Source organism: Danio rerio, chromosome 5, assembly GCF_049306965.1.
Source record: "Danio rerio strain Tuebingen ecotype United States chromosome 5, GRCz12tu, whole genome shotgun sequence".
Taxonomy (NCBI): Eukaryota; Metazoa; Chordata; class Actinopteri; order Cypriniformes; family Danionidae; genus Danio; species Danio rerio.
In genome coordinates, this window is record NC_133180.1 from 75,213,975 (window position 1) to 75,232,189 (window position 18,215).

General features: G+C 37.0%; 1 protein-coding gene and 1 long non-coding RNA gene across 4 annotated transcripts in view; one reads left to right on the top strand and one right to left on the bottom strand.

The window, feature by feature from the left end:
- Positions 1–196: 196 nt before the first annotated feature.
- mat2ab (methionine adenosyltransferase 2Ab) lies at positions 197–17,548 on the bottom strand (the record flags this gene model as incomplete). The annotated part of the gene is given in 11 exon segments (NM_001014296.2): positions 197–1,354; positions 1,557–1,923; positions 3,701–4,082; positions 4,113–5,135; positions 7,956–8,138; positions 10,127–10,345; positions 11,894–12,037; positions 12,158–12,270; positions 13,478–13,600; positions 13,694–13,771; positions 17,394–17,548. Coding segments are annotated over 8 exon segments (1,092 nt in total).
- Positions 17,020–18,215, top strand: part of LOC141385682 (uncharacterized) — a 42,499-nt gene continuing 41,303 nt past the window's right edge. For all 3 annotated transcript variants that reach the window (XR_012406541.1, XR_012406543.1, XR_012406542.1), the window contains exon 1: positions 17,020–17,710. This is a non-coding gene — a long non-coding RNA (uncharacterized lncRNA). The remainder of the gene's footprint in view (positions 17,711–18,215) is intronic.

Genomic DNA, 18,215 nt, shown 5'->3' on the forward strand with positions numbered 1-18,215 from the left:
ATGTCCAGCTTAAACCAGGCTGGTCAAGCTGGTTTTAGCTGGTCATTTATGTACATATACACATATGTACATTTATGTACATATACACATAAAAACAATTCAAAATTTCCAAAATGAAGATCATGCCCAGTATTATTAGACCATATGCATGTGTTTCTATATACACAAAGTAGGAGGAAAGAAAGGCACACTGACATCCAAAGTCAAAAATATTTTATTGTTAAAAATAAGTTACAACTGAAGAAAGAAATTAAGAAAAACAGAGAGAAAGCACGTAAACAAGGCCAGTTTCTCTGTACAACACCAGCCAAAATTGCAATCCCTCTGTTTAAGGAAAGAAGAAAGACGATAAGCATCCATTAATGCTGTAGTATTGGCCAAAATAAATGGCACTGCACACCCAGGCCCTGCAGCAAGCAAAGTTTTTCTGTATGACACTTAGAAAACCACAGAGCACTAGGAAAGTAGAGCGACATATAGTATAGGAGAACACAGAGGTCAATACATGTGTGACAGTACAAATAAATAATACACATCCTTTACAAACACTAAAAATGATTGGGAATGCTTGTAATACAGTGGTTGTGATGCATTTGCGTAATTAATACTTAATAGTTTACAATCCTTACATTAAAAATTCTCATGTTCATTTAGTATGCTAATGCTGATGATCCATACACTCTCGGAAATAAAGGTGTGAAAGTGGTCACGAGGGCAGTTTCCTTTCAAAAGTTACATTTTTGTACTTTTTAGGTACGAATATTAGGGATGCACTGATATACAATATATGACTGTTACCCAATAACTCGTAATATTATGAGAAAAAAATACTAAAATCGTGAATAAAATTGTGTATAAATACAGCAACCAAGTCACTGAACTTTAACCAAAATCAATTGAAAAAGCACATGAAGTGGTCCAACCAACAGAAATAATACATAATTTATCAGCTTGAAGATGTTGGCCTAATTTTGATATCGGGCTGATGAGGAAAATTCATTAAAAAATTTTTTAAAAAAAACTGCATTTATTAAACAATAATGATATAGCCGCAGATATATCATGCATCCCTAACTAATATGTATGTTTATGGCACAATATGGAACCTTTATGTACAATATATAACTTTAAGGGTACCGATATAGATCCTTAAGGTGCTAATATATAACTTTAAGGATACCGATATGGATCCTTAAGGTACTAATATATAACTTCAAGGGTACCGATATAGATCCTTAAGGTGCTAATATATAACTTTAAGGATACCGATATGGATCCTTAAGGTACTAATATATAACTTCAAGGGTACCGATATAGATCCTTAAGGTACTAATATATAACTTCAAGGGTACCTTGAAGTTGAACATTTGAATATCACACTAACTGTACAAAAAAAAAAAAAAAAAAAACAAAAAACAAAAAAAAAAAAAACAAAAAAAAAAAAAAAAAACAAAAAAAAAAAAAAAAAAAAAAAAAATTACTAACACTTCCCTTCTTAGACTTTACAGACCTGAAACTTGCCTTTAGTACTTATTCATTGTTGCTCTTAGTTGTGTAAATTGCTTCCTTGTCCTCATTTGTAAGTCGCTTTGGATAAAAGCGTCTGCTAAATGACTAAATGTAAATGTAATGTAAAATGTACCGATATAGATCCTTAAGGTACTAATATATAACTTTAAGGATACCGATATGGATCCTTAAGGTACTAATATATAACTTCAAGGGTACCGATATAGATCCTTAAGGTACTACTATATAACTTTAAGGATACCCATATGGATCCTTAAGGTACTAATATATAACTTCAAGGGTACCGATATGGATCCTTAAGGTACTAATATATACCTTCAAGGATACCGATATGGATCCTTAAGGTACTAATATATAACTTCAAGGGTACCGATATAGATCCTTAAGGTGCTACACAATAAAAATGAATATTCTCCCTAAATTTCTTTTCCTCTTTCAAAGTATTCCAATTTTCATACGAAAGTCATTTTTTAAGTCCTTGGATCAAGTAATTTCGGATTTTATTTGGAACGGCGGCCCAATAAGAATACAGAAATCATTTCTTCAACAACCCAAAAAGTTAGGTGGTTTTGCACTTCCTTATTTCTTAGTCTACTATTGGGCGACTAACATCCACAGTATTTTATATTGGAGCCAGTCACACTACGGACTCTGCCACTGGGTCCCAGCATGGGTTGAAATGGAATGCGATTCTTGCACCCAAGTGTCTTTGCATGCGTTACTATGCTCTTCATTACCATTAAAGACATCAAACTATTCCTCTAACCCTATAGTACTTAATAGTCTTCGAATTTGGTCACAATTTAGAAAACATTTTGGCTTTCAAACAATGTCTAGTCTGTCTCCCATATATAAAAACCCTTCTTTCCTGCCCTCTATCTCAGACCAATCTTTTGTATCATGGTTTAGAAAAGGCATTGTAAGCATTAATGACCTTTTTTGTGATGATACATTTGTTACATTTTCTTATTTATCAGAAAAATTTAACCTTCCCAAAACTCATTTTTTTCGATATCTTCAGACACGTGAATTTATACAAAATACTTTTTCCCATTTTCCCCTTGCACCTCCCAAACAAGAAATCGATCAGGTTTTAGATACAAAAATTTGTAAAGGTGCAGTCTCTAAAATTTATAAAACAATTTTTTCATTTATTAGACAGTTAGATTCCTCATCCTTTTTAAAAATAAAGCAGAGCTGGGAATCAGATCTCAATCATGTTTTTACAGACGAGGAATGGTCCAAGGCTCTGTCTCGTGTACAAACCTCTTCTATTTGTGCTCGTCATTCCCTTATACAATTCAAATTATTGCATAGAGTATATTGGACTAAGGCAAAAATATCTAAAATTAACCCTGGTTTTGATCCAATTTGTGATCGGTGTCGACAAGCTCCAGCAACTCTTCTTCATACTTTCTGGCTTTGTCCAGCGCTAAGCACTTTTTGGGCATCAATTTTTAAATCAATTTCTGAATGCTTTCTTTTAGATATTGAGCCATGCCCCCTAGTAGCATTATTTGGACTTAACCCTACAAATGTTTCTTTGTCATCTACACAATCAAATGCACTTGCTTTTTGTTTAATAATTGCTAAAAGGCTTATAACACTAAACTGGAAAAATCCTTCCCCACCCAGTTACATACATTGGATGCATGATCTGATGCAGTCTATGCAAATACAAAAGATTAGATATACAGTTTGCGGTGATACTGAAAAATTTGACACTATCTGGCAACCATTCCTCTTACACTTTAAAAATAAAAATAATAAATAAATAAACATGTATATAGGTATGTGTATTTGTATGCAAGTATATAGCTGACTTATCTTCCCTACCCCTGGCTTGGTTATGAGTGGAGAGTGTGTTTTTTTTTTATTTATTTATTTTATTTTTTGTTTTTATATATATATTTTATTATTATTTTATTTTCTACTGCTGTACCCTTTGAGTATTTGTATTTATATATTCTCGGCACTGTTGTTGTTGTTGTTTTTTGTTTTGTTTTTTTCCTTAATGCATGAATATGTAACTATATTTTAATCAGAGAGAAAGAAAATGTGAGCAAAATTGTATTCTACCACCACATTGGATCAGTTGATGTCTAATGATTCTGTGTATCTGATGCTGTGGCTCTCTGACTAACATATTTCAATAAAAACAGAGTTAAACTAGATCCTTAAGGTGCTAATATATAACTTTAAGGTATCAAAATGGATCCTTGAGGTACTAATATATAACCTTAAGACTACCGATATGGATCCCTGAGGTACTAATATATAACTTTAAGAGAGTACCGATATGGATCCTTGAGGTACTAATATGGATCCCTGAGGTATTAATGCATAACTTGAAGGGTACTAATATGGATCTTTGAGGTACTAATATATAACTTTAAGGTACAAACATGGATCCTTGAGGTATTAATATATAATTTTAAAGCACCAATATGGATCCTTGAGGTTTTAATATATAACTTTTTAAGATGACAATATGGATCATTGAGGTACTAATATATAACTTTAAGGGACCAATATGGTTCCTTGAGGTATTAATAAATAACCTTAAAGAGTACCAACATGGATCATTGAGGTACTACTATACAATTTTAAGGGTACCAATATGGATCCTTAAGGCACTAACATACCCTTTAAGTACATAAGTATACATTTTTAAAAGACACCATAAAGTGACAGCTTTTGTACCTTTCTTTCTGAGTGTAATCACATTTGAAACGAAATAAACTCTACAATTAGAAATGAAACGAGTGATGCAGTATGGGAGGAAAATGAGAGGAAACAGTTTAAATCAGATGGACCAGTAGTACCAGAAATAGACTTCTCCTCGTAAGTCATGTGTGCTTCTCTGTAGATTACACCAACAGGCTTAGAGAGGAAAAACCTTGACAAAAGGTTTAGTAGTGCAGTTTTTTAGGCACTTCCCAAGAGAAGGACTCACGACCAAAGTGGCCGTAAGCAGCGGTCTTCTGATATATCGGCTTCTTCAGCTCCAGCTCCCTAAAACACAATGCCGATGGATTATTGACACTGATGAATGTGTGCATTTAAAAGACGATCAGGGTGCATTTGAACAGCCAGCCAGTCAGAGAAGAGAAGGGATGATAAAGCAGTGACTTACCTTTAACCTGAAGGAGGAAACTGCAGCATGAAATAAAGAGCAAGTCTAAAAGCAAACACCAGCTAAATACTTCTTCACGAGTCTAAAAAATGCTGTTCAGAGCCAATTAAGTTTCATTAGTGATGCTATGCTTTGCTGTTCATTGTATTAATTACTATGTACAACTGAAAGAGAGTTCAAGAGCTATTATCATCTGTCAGAAATAATCAAAAGATGCAAACACCCAATGAAAAGGAAGCACAGAGAGAAGCAGAAAAGAAAGGAATGATTTGCCGAGCTTTGTCTTAAGCTGAAATTCAAGACACATGAAAGTCCATCAAAGGAGCCGTCTTTACCTCACGATGACTCCTGGGCGAAGATCGAAGTTTTTCTTAACAATCTTAAGCAGCTCCTGCTCGCTCTTTTGGGATGTGCCGTAGTGGAAGATGGAAATGGAGAGAGGATGAGCCACTCCAATGGCGTAAGAGACCTGTGAAACAGCAAAGGCAATGTTTATGCATCAGCAAATCAATTGTAAAGTATTATAATAGTATTATAAGTATTACACCTTTTCCAAAGTACATATCAGATGTATTTTAAAACCTTTCCAGCACTTCACAAGTGTGACAAATTACATATTTACAAACATATACATCACCACTTAAATAATAATAATTCCTTACATTTATAGACCATTTTGAGGGATAAAACAATAACAAAGATGCTAATGTAGTTCCTGTTTTACATTTTTAACTTCAGAAGATACTAAGAATCCAAAAAGGTCTGCATAATTTTAAATAATGTAATGGCAGCTGTTTTAATGTCAAGTTATGAGTGAATTGCCTCATGAAAGTTATGCAATAGTTTGACAACAAGCAGGAAATGTTCAACACCACATTGAAATGGTCTATATAGCACTTTTTCTGGACACTCGAAGCGCTTTACATTTTTTAGGGGGGAATCTCCTCATCCACCACTAGTGTGCAGCATCCACTGGATGACGCAACAGCAGCTATATTGTGCCAGAGCACACACCACACACCAGCTGATTGGTGGAGAGGAGACAGAGTGATGAAACCAGTTATGATATGGGCATGGTTAGGAGGCCCTAATGGACATAGGCCAGTAGGCAAATTTGGACAAGATGCTGGGGTTAAACCCCTACTCTTTTTCGAAGGACATCCTGGGATTTTTAATGAGTTTAGAGTTTCAGCGCATTTTACTGATGCGTTTCTTAAAACAGTTCACGGAGAGAGAAATGAAAGTATGCCTACACTGCTTGTTTTTCTTATTTTGCAAAAGCACACACATTTGTTGTTGTTGTGAATGTAAACGAAAAAAAGTAGACACCTAACAGATTCGATTGATGTATTGCTCTTATCTGTACGATCAAAACTGAAAGTGTAATTTACATTCTTTTCGGCGTTAAGCCTGGTTTATACTTCTGCGTAAGGTGACCGGCGTAACCCACGGCGCATGCAACGCGCGTAGCTGTGCATTTATACTTCTGCGCGCTGTCTCTAATGGTCTGCATTAACACTTCCGAAACGCTAGTTGGCAGTGAGGTGTAAATGTTCCTCTGTGTCGAGTTTCTTCGCTGCTGTTTAGTTTTCCTGAACACTTCCTGGATGTACAAGTGGCTCAAACTCGCTCATTTTGAGGCAGGAACCGGCGGACGTGCAACAACTTTAACTATGAGGTAAACACGAAACAAAACTTTCCATCCGGAGCTACTTCACGGGACTCACACTTGTAAACAATCGCTCCATCAGGCTCGCGACATTCGCGCGGCTCTCGGTCCCGCCCAGACTCGTCAGCGCTACCAAGCCGACCAATCACAGAGCTTGCGCTACGCGTTGTTGCGACGTGTAGTTACATTTTTTAAAAGGGTGCACGTCAGTGACGGCCACGGCGAAGGACTATGCGTCAGCGCCGTAGCGTACGCCGGCGTTTGACGCAGAAGTATAAATCAGCCTTTATGAGGAGAAGATGTGTCAAAACGCGTATATGCGGCCTTCGACCTCTAGGGGTTAAAGACCACAAAAAAAAAAAAAAAAAAAATATATATATAAATATAAATATATATATATATATATATATATAAATATATATATATATATATATATATATATATATATATATATATATATATATATATATATATATATATATATATATATATATATATATATATAAACAGATAGATCAAGCTACAAGCAAACATGGAGACCCCAAAGATTTAATTTTATGCAAAAACAAAAAGAAAATGCTGATTTTTAATTTAACTTAAATAGTTCATTATTATTACCCATTAAGTAGGAAACAACTATATAATTAAAAGAAGCGGTTTCAAGCTCTATTCAAAATTGAAGCATTTTTCAAACCTCGAAAAATCTCTAAGGTTTCAAGGTTTTCGATCACACTTTACAATAAGCTTTCAATAGTTAATTCTAGTTGATGCATTTACTAACATGAACTAATAATGAACAGCATTTATTAATCATAGTTCAACACTTTCTAACGGATTAATTAACATCCAAAGTTGCTCTTGTTAACATTAGTTAATGCGCCGTGAGTTAACTTTATTTCCATTAACAAACATGAATAAATACTGTAATTAACATGGTTTTCGTTGTTTGATCATGTTAGTAAATGCATTACTGACACAACCTTATTGTAAAGTGTGACCAGGGTTTTTGAGTATCCGCACAAACACTGTATATGCTCTTAGCTAGGCCTGTAAAAATATCTAAATTTGTTGTGCGATATGCTGCACCAAAATATATCGCGATAAATGATATTATCGTCATTTTAAGGCCATTTTATTCATTCATTATATAATGGCAGAATGACAAGGTAATATCACAATGAAAGTACACTCTTCCAAATAACACATCCTATTTTATTCTTAAGAATGTTTCATTTAATTTTAGTCATTTTAACAGTTTAATAATCAGGCAGTGGAGTCAGAATGTGGAAACACATAGCCTAAATCAATAATCATAAATGTTAACAGGGTACAAAGTAACATAATCTGCGATATCTACAACCAGATATGTTTTCAGCTGTCAGACAACCACATAAAACTGTACTATAGTAATTTATAGTAAATACTACAGTGTTTTTAACCATACTGACACTGACATCTCCAATAGAGATCAGCAAAAAAGTTGCTAGAATTGGTGTTTATGTATGGGCGATATATATTGCATCACCAAAAACAATTGAGGTCATGTCCATGTGCGATAAGTCCATATATTGATCATTATGACAGGCCTACCCTCAGCAGATCACTGAACATCTGATTTACCTGCACAAGTACACGTCTGCACAGTTTGGCCTTCACCAGGGATTTGGCCACCCAGCGGGCAGCATATGCAGCAGATCGGTCCACTTTAGTGTAGTCCTTTCCAGAGAACGCTCCTCCACCGTGAGCTCCCCAGCCTCCGTAGGTATCGACAATAATCTTACGACCAGTCAGACCGGCATCGCCCTAAATCAACAGAAAGGCATCGATGTTGAAAACTTATTTGCGTTTAATCAGACTCCTTCCCCAGGCTTATTCTGAAAATGTACCCCTATATACATTTCTGGAGAGTGCCACATACGTCCCAGGAGCTACGTTTTTATCTGTTTTTGCTGAGAGAGGCCGCTGTCAACTGACTGACTGATCGACTTGCCCATCTTCCTCCTTCCCTAAACTCGCCCTGTAGTGTTCATTTTAAAGACAAAATGCAGACATACGTACTTCTGGCTACATAATTTGCGATCTCCAGGAATGTATATAGGGCTGTTTTCACAATGAGCCTGTGTTGAAAGATCAACACTAAAGAAATAAAAAAGACTAAAGGAATCATTGAAAAACAGCAGTTTCAACGTTTAAATAGCTTTAAAGGCGCAGTATGTGATCTTCCACACTAGAGGGCGTGTATTCACAACAAACAAAAGTCTTCTGTTATAATGCTGCTCTGTGCAATCGAACGAAAGACACAACATATTAAAGCCTCACTGCTGTTACCCTGGTTTTTATGAAACCAAACCAATGTCAAGGGTGTGTGGTGTCATTAGCATGCACACACACTCCGAACACTAGTTTAAACTGCTTATTTCTCCGCGTTTGACCATTCGTTGAATTATTTGGAATAATGTAAGTGAAAAAATCGTGCATATTATACTTTTAACCACTGTTAAATCAGAATCAAATCGATCCCATCACAAAAGGACAATAGTGGTATCTCAGGTCTTAACTTCAGAGTTTAATTTAAGACTTTTAAGACATTTTAAGACCATTATGGATGAAATTTAGACCCATAACGGGCTAAAGGCTAAAGAATTTTCAAATGGCCCAAATGAAAAAGATTTTTATTTGTCTATCAAAAATGTAATATAAATTTATTAAGTTTAATAATACAATAATACATTAATAATAAAAAATGCTAATATTTTATATTTTGTTTCTTAGCTAAATATTTTAAATATTGTGTAAAAACAAGCAAGCTCTACTTGTATCCATACTTTTTTCCAGCATAAACTTTCTTTTAAATATATAAACAAATGAACAAATGTTTTAAAGTTTTAAAACTATAATAATTTAAATCTATGCAAATCAATCTGTCCAGGTGGGTGTTCTCAGCAGGGGAGAACGATCAAACATATGTTAATTTAAGGAAAATAATTAAAAGATTATGATAAATGGAGCTAAATATTACCTTTTAAATAAAAAGTTTAAAGTTTTATTGAGATGATTGTTGGTGATTGTATAGATTTTAGCCTGTTTTGGTAGCAATACATAAACAAAGGAAAATTAAGACCTGTTTAAAAAAGATTTAAGACCTATAACACAACATTTCAGTAAATTTAGAACTTTTTAAGGCCTAATATTTGGATTTTGAGATTCAAGATATTTTGAGACCTGCAGAAACCCTGTAACTAGATTATAGTAGACAACAAAAACAAACAAACTCATGTTAGTGTTCATTCATTTTCCTTTGGCTTAGTCCCTTATTAATCATGGGTTGCCACAGTGGAATGAACCACCAACTTATCTAGCATATGTTTTACGCAGCGGATGCCCTTCCAGCCGCAACCCAGTACTTCGAAACACCCAAACACAGTCATACACTACGGCAAATTTAGTTTACCCAATAGCGCATGTATTTGGACTGTGGGGGAAACCAGACGACACGGAAGAAATCCACGCCAACACGAGGAGAACATGCAAACTCCACACAGAAATGCCAACTGACCCAGCTGGGACTCGAACCAGCGACCTACTTGCCGTGAGGCAGTGCTAGCCACTACGCCACCATGCTGAAATAACACCATAGACAATTTCTCTTCAAATGTAATTCAAGTACTTTCAATGACCTGCGTTTGTTCTAAGTTCTTTCTAGGCCTTGAATCCACATGTCTGACATTCAAGTATTTTCAAGAAGCATGGGAACCATGAGTCCTACATAAACTACGCAAACTGTTGTTCACCTGAGGGCCTCCGATGACGAAGCGTCCACTGGGCTGTAAGTGGTAGATGGTGTCGTCATCCAGATACATCGAGGGCACCACAGTGTTGATGACTTTATCTTTAAGAGCGTCGCGCATCTCGTCAAGGCAGATGTCTTCATCGTGTTGCACAGAGATGACGATAGTGTGGACACGAATGGGCAGCATAGCTCCATGCTCCTGTCTGTACTGCACGGTCACCTGTTAAAAGTCAGAAAACGCATTATAACACAACACACAACTGCATACAAGCACTATTAGACATCACATCTTTGTGTTCTGAAATGTTCGGTCCAGAAGTAGAAACTCCATACATTTACTCTAAAGGGAAACAGATTTATAGCAAAACCTTATAAACCTTTAGAACCCTGTCATACACCCAATAAGGCGCAAGATGTGTTTGCCGCAATGTGTTGCTATTTTCAGACCAGCGCAACCCCAATTTTCTTGTTTTGCGCCACGTTGTTTAAATAACAAATCTATTTGCGCCACTTTGTGGAATCATGTGTGTGCCGGTCTGGAAAAGAGGTGTGTTAGGGCGCATTGTTGGCAAGTTGCTGCGCAATTGACCCTGAAAGCAGGTCTAAAGTCTAGCACAGAGCGCGTTAAGCCTGGTTTATACTTCTGCGTCAAGTGACCGACGTAACCCACGGCGCATGCAACATGCGTAGCTGTGCATTTATACTTCTGCGCGCTGTCTCTGTTGGTCTGCATTAACACTTCCGAAACGCTAGTTGGCAGTGAGGTGTAAATGTTCCTCTGTGTCGAGTTTCTTCGCTGCTGTTTAGTTTTCCTGAACACTTCCGGGATGTACAAGTGGCTCAAACTCACTCATTTTGAGGCAGGAATTGGCGGACGTGCAACAACTTTAACTATGAGGTAAACACAAAACCAAACTTTCCATCCGGAGCTCCTTCACGGGACTCCACACTTGTAAACAATCGCTCCATCAGGCTCGCACCATTCACGCGGCTCTCGGTCCCGCCCAGACTCGTCAGCGCTACCAAGCCGACCAATCACAGAGCTTACGCTACGCGTCGTTGCGACGTGTAGTTACATTTTTTGAGAGGTGCACGTCAGCGACCCTGACGGCCACATCGAAGGGCTATGCGTCAAAGGCGTAGCATATGCCGGCGTTTGACGCAGAAGTATAAATCAGCCTTTAGTTGTGCGCCTCGCTAACACGTTGCTTAATACACACAGGATGTACAGCAATACACAAATATCTTTACATATGAAACCATTTAAAAGAATAAAATAGTACAAAAATTTGGGTTTCGTGACAGGGTGAGAACGCGGTAGAAAAAAAAATCAGGGCTTTTATTTTTTTTTGAACGGCTTTTTGTAAACTGTTGCTGGGGTTTAGGGAAGCGAGCGGGCGGGCGGGTCGATCGGTAAAATTGGTTGGGTTCAGGAAAGAAGGAGGGCGAGTCGGTCGATTGGCCGGTCGCGCAGTCAATCATCCGGTCAGTAGGACAGCGACCTCTGGTGGATTCACGCAAGAACTTCACGTACGTCCCGCCGGGACGTATTCCACCTTCTCCAGAAACGTCCGCGGGACTACGTTTCCACAATGAGCCTGGGTTGGGTTTAGAACAAGTGAAGGATGAACTATGCCTTTAAATCACGCTTTCAATGCAAATAACATGATATTAACAACTTATTTTCTTAAACCCCTGTATAAAATACTTCCAGACCCAACACACACTGAAAAGATTAAAGAAAACTACAGCTCTCGATTCCTCAAACCTGAGTTTTGGAGTCTGGACGGAGCCAGGGCAGGGTCCCGTTGCGGCGCAGTTCAGCCATCTTAGAGTTAAGCTTGTGAGCGAGCACAATAGTGAGTGGCATACATTCCTCTGTCTCATCGGTGGCGTAGCCGAACATCAAACCCTGAAAGAGCACAACACTAAAAATAAATAGCTGAAGACACAATTATTAATCATTCATTTTCCTTCAGCTTAGTCCCTTATTTATCAGTGGCCGCCACAGTGGAATGAACCACCAACGTACCTGATCACCAGCCCCAACGTCCTGCTCGTCTCGCTCTAAATGAACGCCCTGAGCGATGTCTGGAGACTGCTGTTCCAGAGCCACCAGCACATTACAGGTCTTATAATCAAAGCCTACGGGTTCAGGAGAGAGGATTGTGGATACTCAGTGTGTTTTCATTGAATTCATTTATATTAAAACCGCATGATCCCACTAGGGGTCAACAAGGATTTATCTGGGGTCCCTACAATCTAAGGGGTTATAGGACCAAATCAAACAGACACTAATTTATTATAAAAACCTCTTAATGCCATCTGAAATGTTCTCCTAACATGACCATTTTTGTCAGCCTCCTATGTTTATGTTCAGTTATTTCACTTAAAGGCAATGTAAATAACTTATTTGTCACTATAAAAGTAAAATTACTGAGCCTACACACAGGAGTCGGAGAAAAAGGCTAATTTTAGAAGAAAATATCAGACGGCTTTTAGAGGTTTTTGCATCTAAACTCTTCAATTATAGACAGTTTATTTTACCATGCTATTGATCATTAAAAGTCTATATAATTCAACCCAGGCTCATTCTGAAAACGTAGTACCGCGGATGTTTCTGGAGACTGCAAAATACGTCCCGGGAGGTACGTATTTGTGCAGTTTTTGTTTTCATGAATATGGAGAGGCTGCTGTGTGAGCTTTTTCGCATCTCGAACATCTCTCGCGAGCGCCGTTTGCGCCCGCGCTGTTCTCGCGTAAAGCCACTGGAGGCCGCTGTCGAGTGACCGTCTGTCTGACTGACTGACTGATTGACTGGGCGACTGGCCAATCGGCCGACCCACCCTCCTCCTTCTTCCCTAAACCCAACAGGTTTTACCGACTGACCCGCCCACTTGCTTCCCTAAACCCAAGCAACAATTTACAAAAGCCGTCCAGTTACCATGTTTTCGGATTTCACCACATTCTCACTCTGTTATGAACTCGTTCACTTTATTTTTTGGATTCTGTTTTTGTCTTACCTGATTTCTGGAATCGTTCTTCCCTGGACTCGAACACGGTCGTGGTCGTCATCGTGGTCAGCTCCTCCCTGCGTCTTAACTCTGCTGACGTACACGACGAGCTAACTGGACAAACTAGTTGCGGCGGGAAAGCCCTCCACACGGAGGTAGAGTGTCACACCGCCCCATAGCGTTCGCTTACATACGTACCTCCGGCTACATAAATCGCGGTCTCCAGAAACGTCCGCGGGACTACGCTTTCAGAATGAGCTTGGGTTGATATAATTACAGCTACTTGACCTGTACTAGAGGTCACGTATGTGTGTAATAAAATACATCATCAAACTAACCCTTGGTTGAGTCGTCATAGCCGATGTGTTTTATGGTGTCTCGGACCACCTTCTGATAGTCAACAACAGCACGGGATGTCACCTCTCCAGCCAGCAAAATCATTCCAGTTTTGGCAACAGTTTCTAAATAAAAAGACCATCAACGTTTATTTTCATGCACAATATTAGAAATAGCACATGCAAACCTCAAAATCCCCCCAAATAAGGCCAACATACCGCAAGCCACCTTTGCATCTGGGTCTTGCTTCAGGTGAGCGTCCAACACTGCATCACTTATCTGGTCGCAAATCTTATCTGTACAACACAATAATAACAACATTAATGCATATTTGTTTTACACTAAGCTTATAAATAGTTTATATTATGTTAATAACTGGGGCGTATTGTAGTATATTTTAACCCTATAGTTACCTACAGTATTGGGTCATTTGCATCTGTTACCATAGAAACTATAAAATTACCACAACAGAATAATTCAAGTACTTTACTACAGTATGGTTAAAGACACTATCGTATTTACTATAGTATTTTTTCATGTGGATAATGATCAAACATGGACATCCATTTTCTTTTCGGCTTAGTCCCTTTAATAATCAGGGATCGCCACAGCGGAATGAACCGCCAACTTATCCAGAATATGTTTTACGCAGGGAATGCCCTTCCAGCTGCAACCCATCACTGGGAATTAAAAATGACTAAATTCATTCAAATTAAAATAATAATAATAAAATGTATATTACTATTTTCTATTTATAATATTGTAAAATTTCTAATAATAAAATGTACAATAATAATAAAACGTAATAAATAAATTAAAATTCAACTGAAAAAAGAAATGCACTAGGGCGACAGTGGTTAGCGCTGTCACCTCACAGCCAGAATGTCGCTGGTTCGAGTCCCAGCTGGTTCAGTTGGTGTTTCTGCGTGGAGTTAGCATGTTCTCCCCGTGTTGGCGTGGGTTTCCTCCAGGTGCTCCCGTTTCCCCCACAGTCTAAACACATGCGCTATTATGGATTAACTTAATTGGCCGTAGTGTACATGTGAGTAAGTGTGCATGTATGTTTCCCAGTAATGGGTTGCAGCTGGAAGGGCATCCGCTGTGTAAAACATATGCTGGAAAAGTTGGTGGTTAATTCCGCTGTGGCGACCCCTGATGAATAAAGAAACTAAGCCGAAGGAAAATGAATGAACGAAATGCACCAAACTAAAATGTACACTATTTGATAATGTAAAACAATCCCAGACGAGAATTTTTATATTCTTTTTTGTTATTCCTTGAGTTCCCACCAACATAAAAAATATTATAGTACATACCATAGTGTTTTTGAACCATACTATGCTAAAATTTATTATATACGGTGTACAAATAAAATTTTACACAAATTTCATTTCACAGTGAACTGTAATGTAATGTTTATTGTAGAATTTACCTTATCTTACTGGACTGCTAGTTACTTCATACTCTGTATATTATTATGACACTGTCACTTAATCATATTTTCAAACTTTTGCACTATATACTGTTTTGCATTACACTGTACTTTTGCACTATATACTGTTTTGCATTATATTGTACTTTTTGCACTATATACTGTTTTGCTTTACACTATACTTTTTGCACTATATACTGTTTTGCTTTACACTATACTTTTTGCACTATATACTGTTTTGCTTTACACTATACTTTTTGCACTATATACTGTTTTGCATTATATTGTACTTTTTGCACTATTTACTGTTTTGCATTATACTGTACTTTTTGCACTGTATACTGTTTTGCATTACACTATACTTTTTGCACTGTATACTGTTTTGCTTTACACTATACTTTTTGCACTATATACTGTTTTGCATTATACTGTACTTTTTGCACTATATACTGTTTTGCATTATACTGTACATTTTGCACTATATACTGTTTTGCAGTATACTGTACTTTTTGCACTATATACTGTTTTGCATTATACTGTACTTTTTGCACTGTATACTGTTTTGTATTACACTATACTTTTTGCACTATATACTGTTTTGCATTATACTGTACTTTTTGCACTGTATACTGTTTTGCATTATATTGTACTTTTTGCACTATATACTGTTTTGCAGTATACTGTACTTTTTGCACTATATACTGTTTTGCATTATACTGTACTTTTTGCACTAAATACTGTTTTGCATTATACTGTACTTTTTGCACTATATACTGTTTTGCATTATACTGTACTTTTTGCACTAAATACTGTTTTGCATTATACTGTACTTTTTGCACTATATACTGTTTTGCATTATACTGTACTTTTTGCACTATATACTGTTTTGCATTATATTGTACTTTTTGCACTATATACTGTTTTGCATTATATTGTACTTTTTGCACTATATACTGTTTTGCATTACACTATACTTTTTGCACTTTATACTGTTTTGCATTATACTGTACTTTTTGCACTATATACTGTTTTGCATTATACTGTACTTTTTTAATTCTACTTTTGTATTAATATTATATGTTAGGCACCTAGGGTCTGAGAATAACGCAGTTTCGATTCTCTCCATGTCCTGTACGTGTGGTTGAATTGACAATAAAGCTGACTTTGACTTCATTCAGTTGTGGTGTTTTGTAGCGTAATATATCCTACAGTTGTAAAAATACAGCATTTGTTCATTTGTTTATATTAATATGGTTGTAGTATTACCTTAACAACTATAGAATTACCACAATATATTATTACATGCGTTTTAAAACCGTATGAGAAGTATTTACTATAAATTACTATAGTGTTTTCTTCATGTTGGCAGTTCTCATTCTAGCATTCAGTTGCATACGAGAAAAAAACCTGCAACCTTTTCACAGTATACTGTAATGTAGTTTTGGTATATACCCTATGAAAATGCAGTATTGGGTCATTTTTTATATTAATATGGTTGTTGTGTTACCTTAATATCAACTATAGAATTACCACAATATATTAATTCAAGTATTTTACAATAGTATGGTTCAAAAACACTAAATTAATTACTATAGTATTTTTAATGTGTGCAGTCCTTATTCTTGCATTCAGTTGTGGTGTACTCTAATATAATATATCCTACAGTTGTACAAAAAACAGCATTTGGTCATTTGTTTGTATTAATATGGTTGTCATGTTACCTTACAAATCACAGAATTACCACAACATGTTAATTGAAGTATTTTAAAGTAGTATCACTAGTATTTATTATAAATTACTATAGTATTTTTAATGTGTGCAGTCCTCATTCTTGAACTTAGTTGTGGTGTATTGGAGTATAATATACTCTATTGTTGTAAAAACAACAGCATTTGGTCAATTGTTTATATTAATATGGTTGTTGTGTTATCTTAGTAACATTATAATTACCACAATATGTTAATTGAAGTTTTTAAAAATAGTATTACTAGTATTTACTATGAATTACTACAGTATTTTCTTCATGTGGGCACGCCTCATTCCTGCATTGAGTTGCACATGAGAGAAAACCCCGCGCTCTTTTTTTTCTCTCTGAAAGAGGGCGGAGTCTGTGCAGCATGCCTGATTCCACGTGTTTACAACGGGTCCGGTCTCAAACCTCGCTCCGCTCCCTACATGTACACTACCTTTTGTGGTATTAGAGAGGTGGTTAGTGTCAGCTAACACGTGCGAGCGTGGAAGTGATGTCATTTTTGAGACACGGCCATGAAAACGTGCACTGTGCAGACGTTTATTTAAATAATATTATCGAACTAATGCATTTAAATAACAGTTGCAAACAAAAACAGGTGCAGGTTTTAAGGAAAGCTACGGTTTAAAAAGTAAGCTATTGAAATAAGGACGTAAATATAGCGTTATTACAGCTGCTGTTATGTAATAGCGGACTTGAACACAAAGTTTTGAGAGTTTTATTATTTATTTTTTACCTGGATGGCCTTCTCCAACGGACTCGGATGTAAACAAGAAGCAGTCCTCCTCAATGAGAGAGTTGTGGAAACCGTTAATCTGTCCGTTCATCATTTTTCGGTTTCTCTTTAGTAGTACTCGAACGCGGCGTAAACGCTGGGAAATCTGTGTCACCCCTCTGAGAAACGTGAGAGTATTTATGGAGCGGTCCGTCCGCGTCATCAGGGGGTTGCTCTCATTCGTCCTGTCAGGTGAAAGGATCATACCATGCCGAGTGGAGGGGGATGGCTTAGAAATCTGTGGCACCGAATGATGTAAACTTGCGTGGGATTGCACGGTAAGCGAAGTCCACACACACACACACACACTTGCGCAAGAGAATAGCCGACAACATAAAGGTAGCCTACGTATTTACTCAGAAAAAATCAATAACACTACACTTATATTCACTTACATTTTGTTCATGTATCATCTTGTTACCTCACACGAAATAATACATATATGTTTTAACCATACTATATAATTAAAGTTGTATTATATGTGCTTTATATTGTATATTATAATATCTCTGTGTGGAGTTTGCATGTTCTCCCCTTGTTGGCGTGAGTTTTCTCCGGGTACTCCGGTTTCCCCCACAGTCCAAACACATGCGCTAATGGGGAATTGAATAAACTAATGTGGCTGTAGTGTATGAGTGTGTGTGTGTGAATGTGAGAGAATAGCGGCTGGAAGGGCATCCGCTGTGTACAACATATGCTGGAATAGTTGGCGGTTCATTCCGCTGTGGTGATCCCTGATAAATAAAGGGACTAAGCCAAAGGAAAATGTATGAACACAGTATA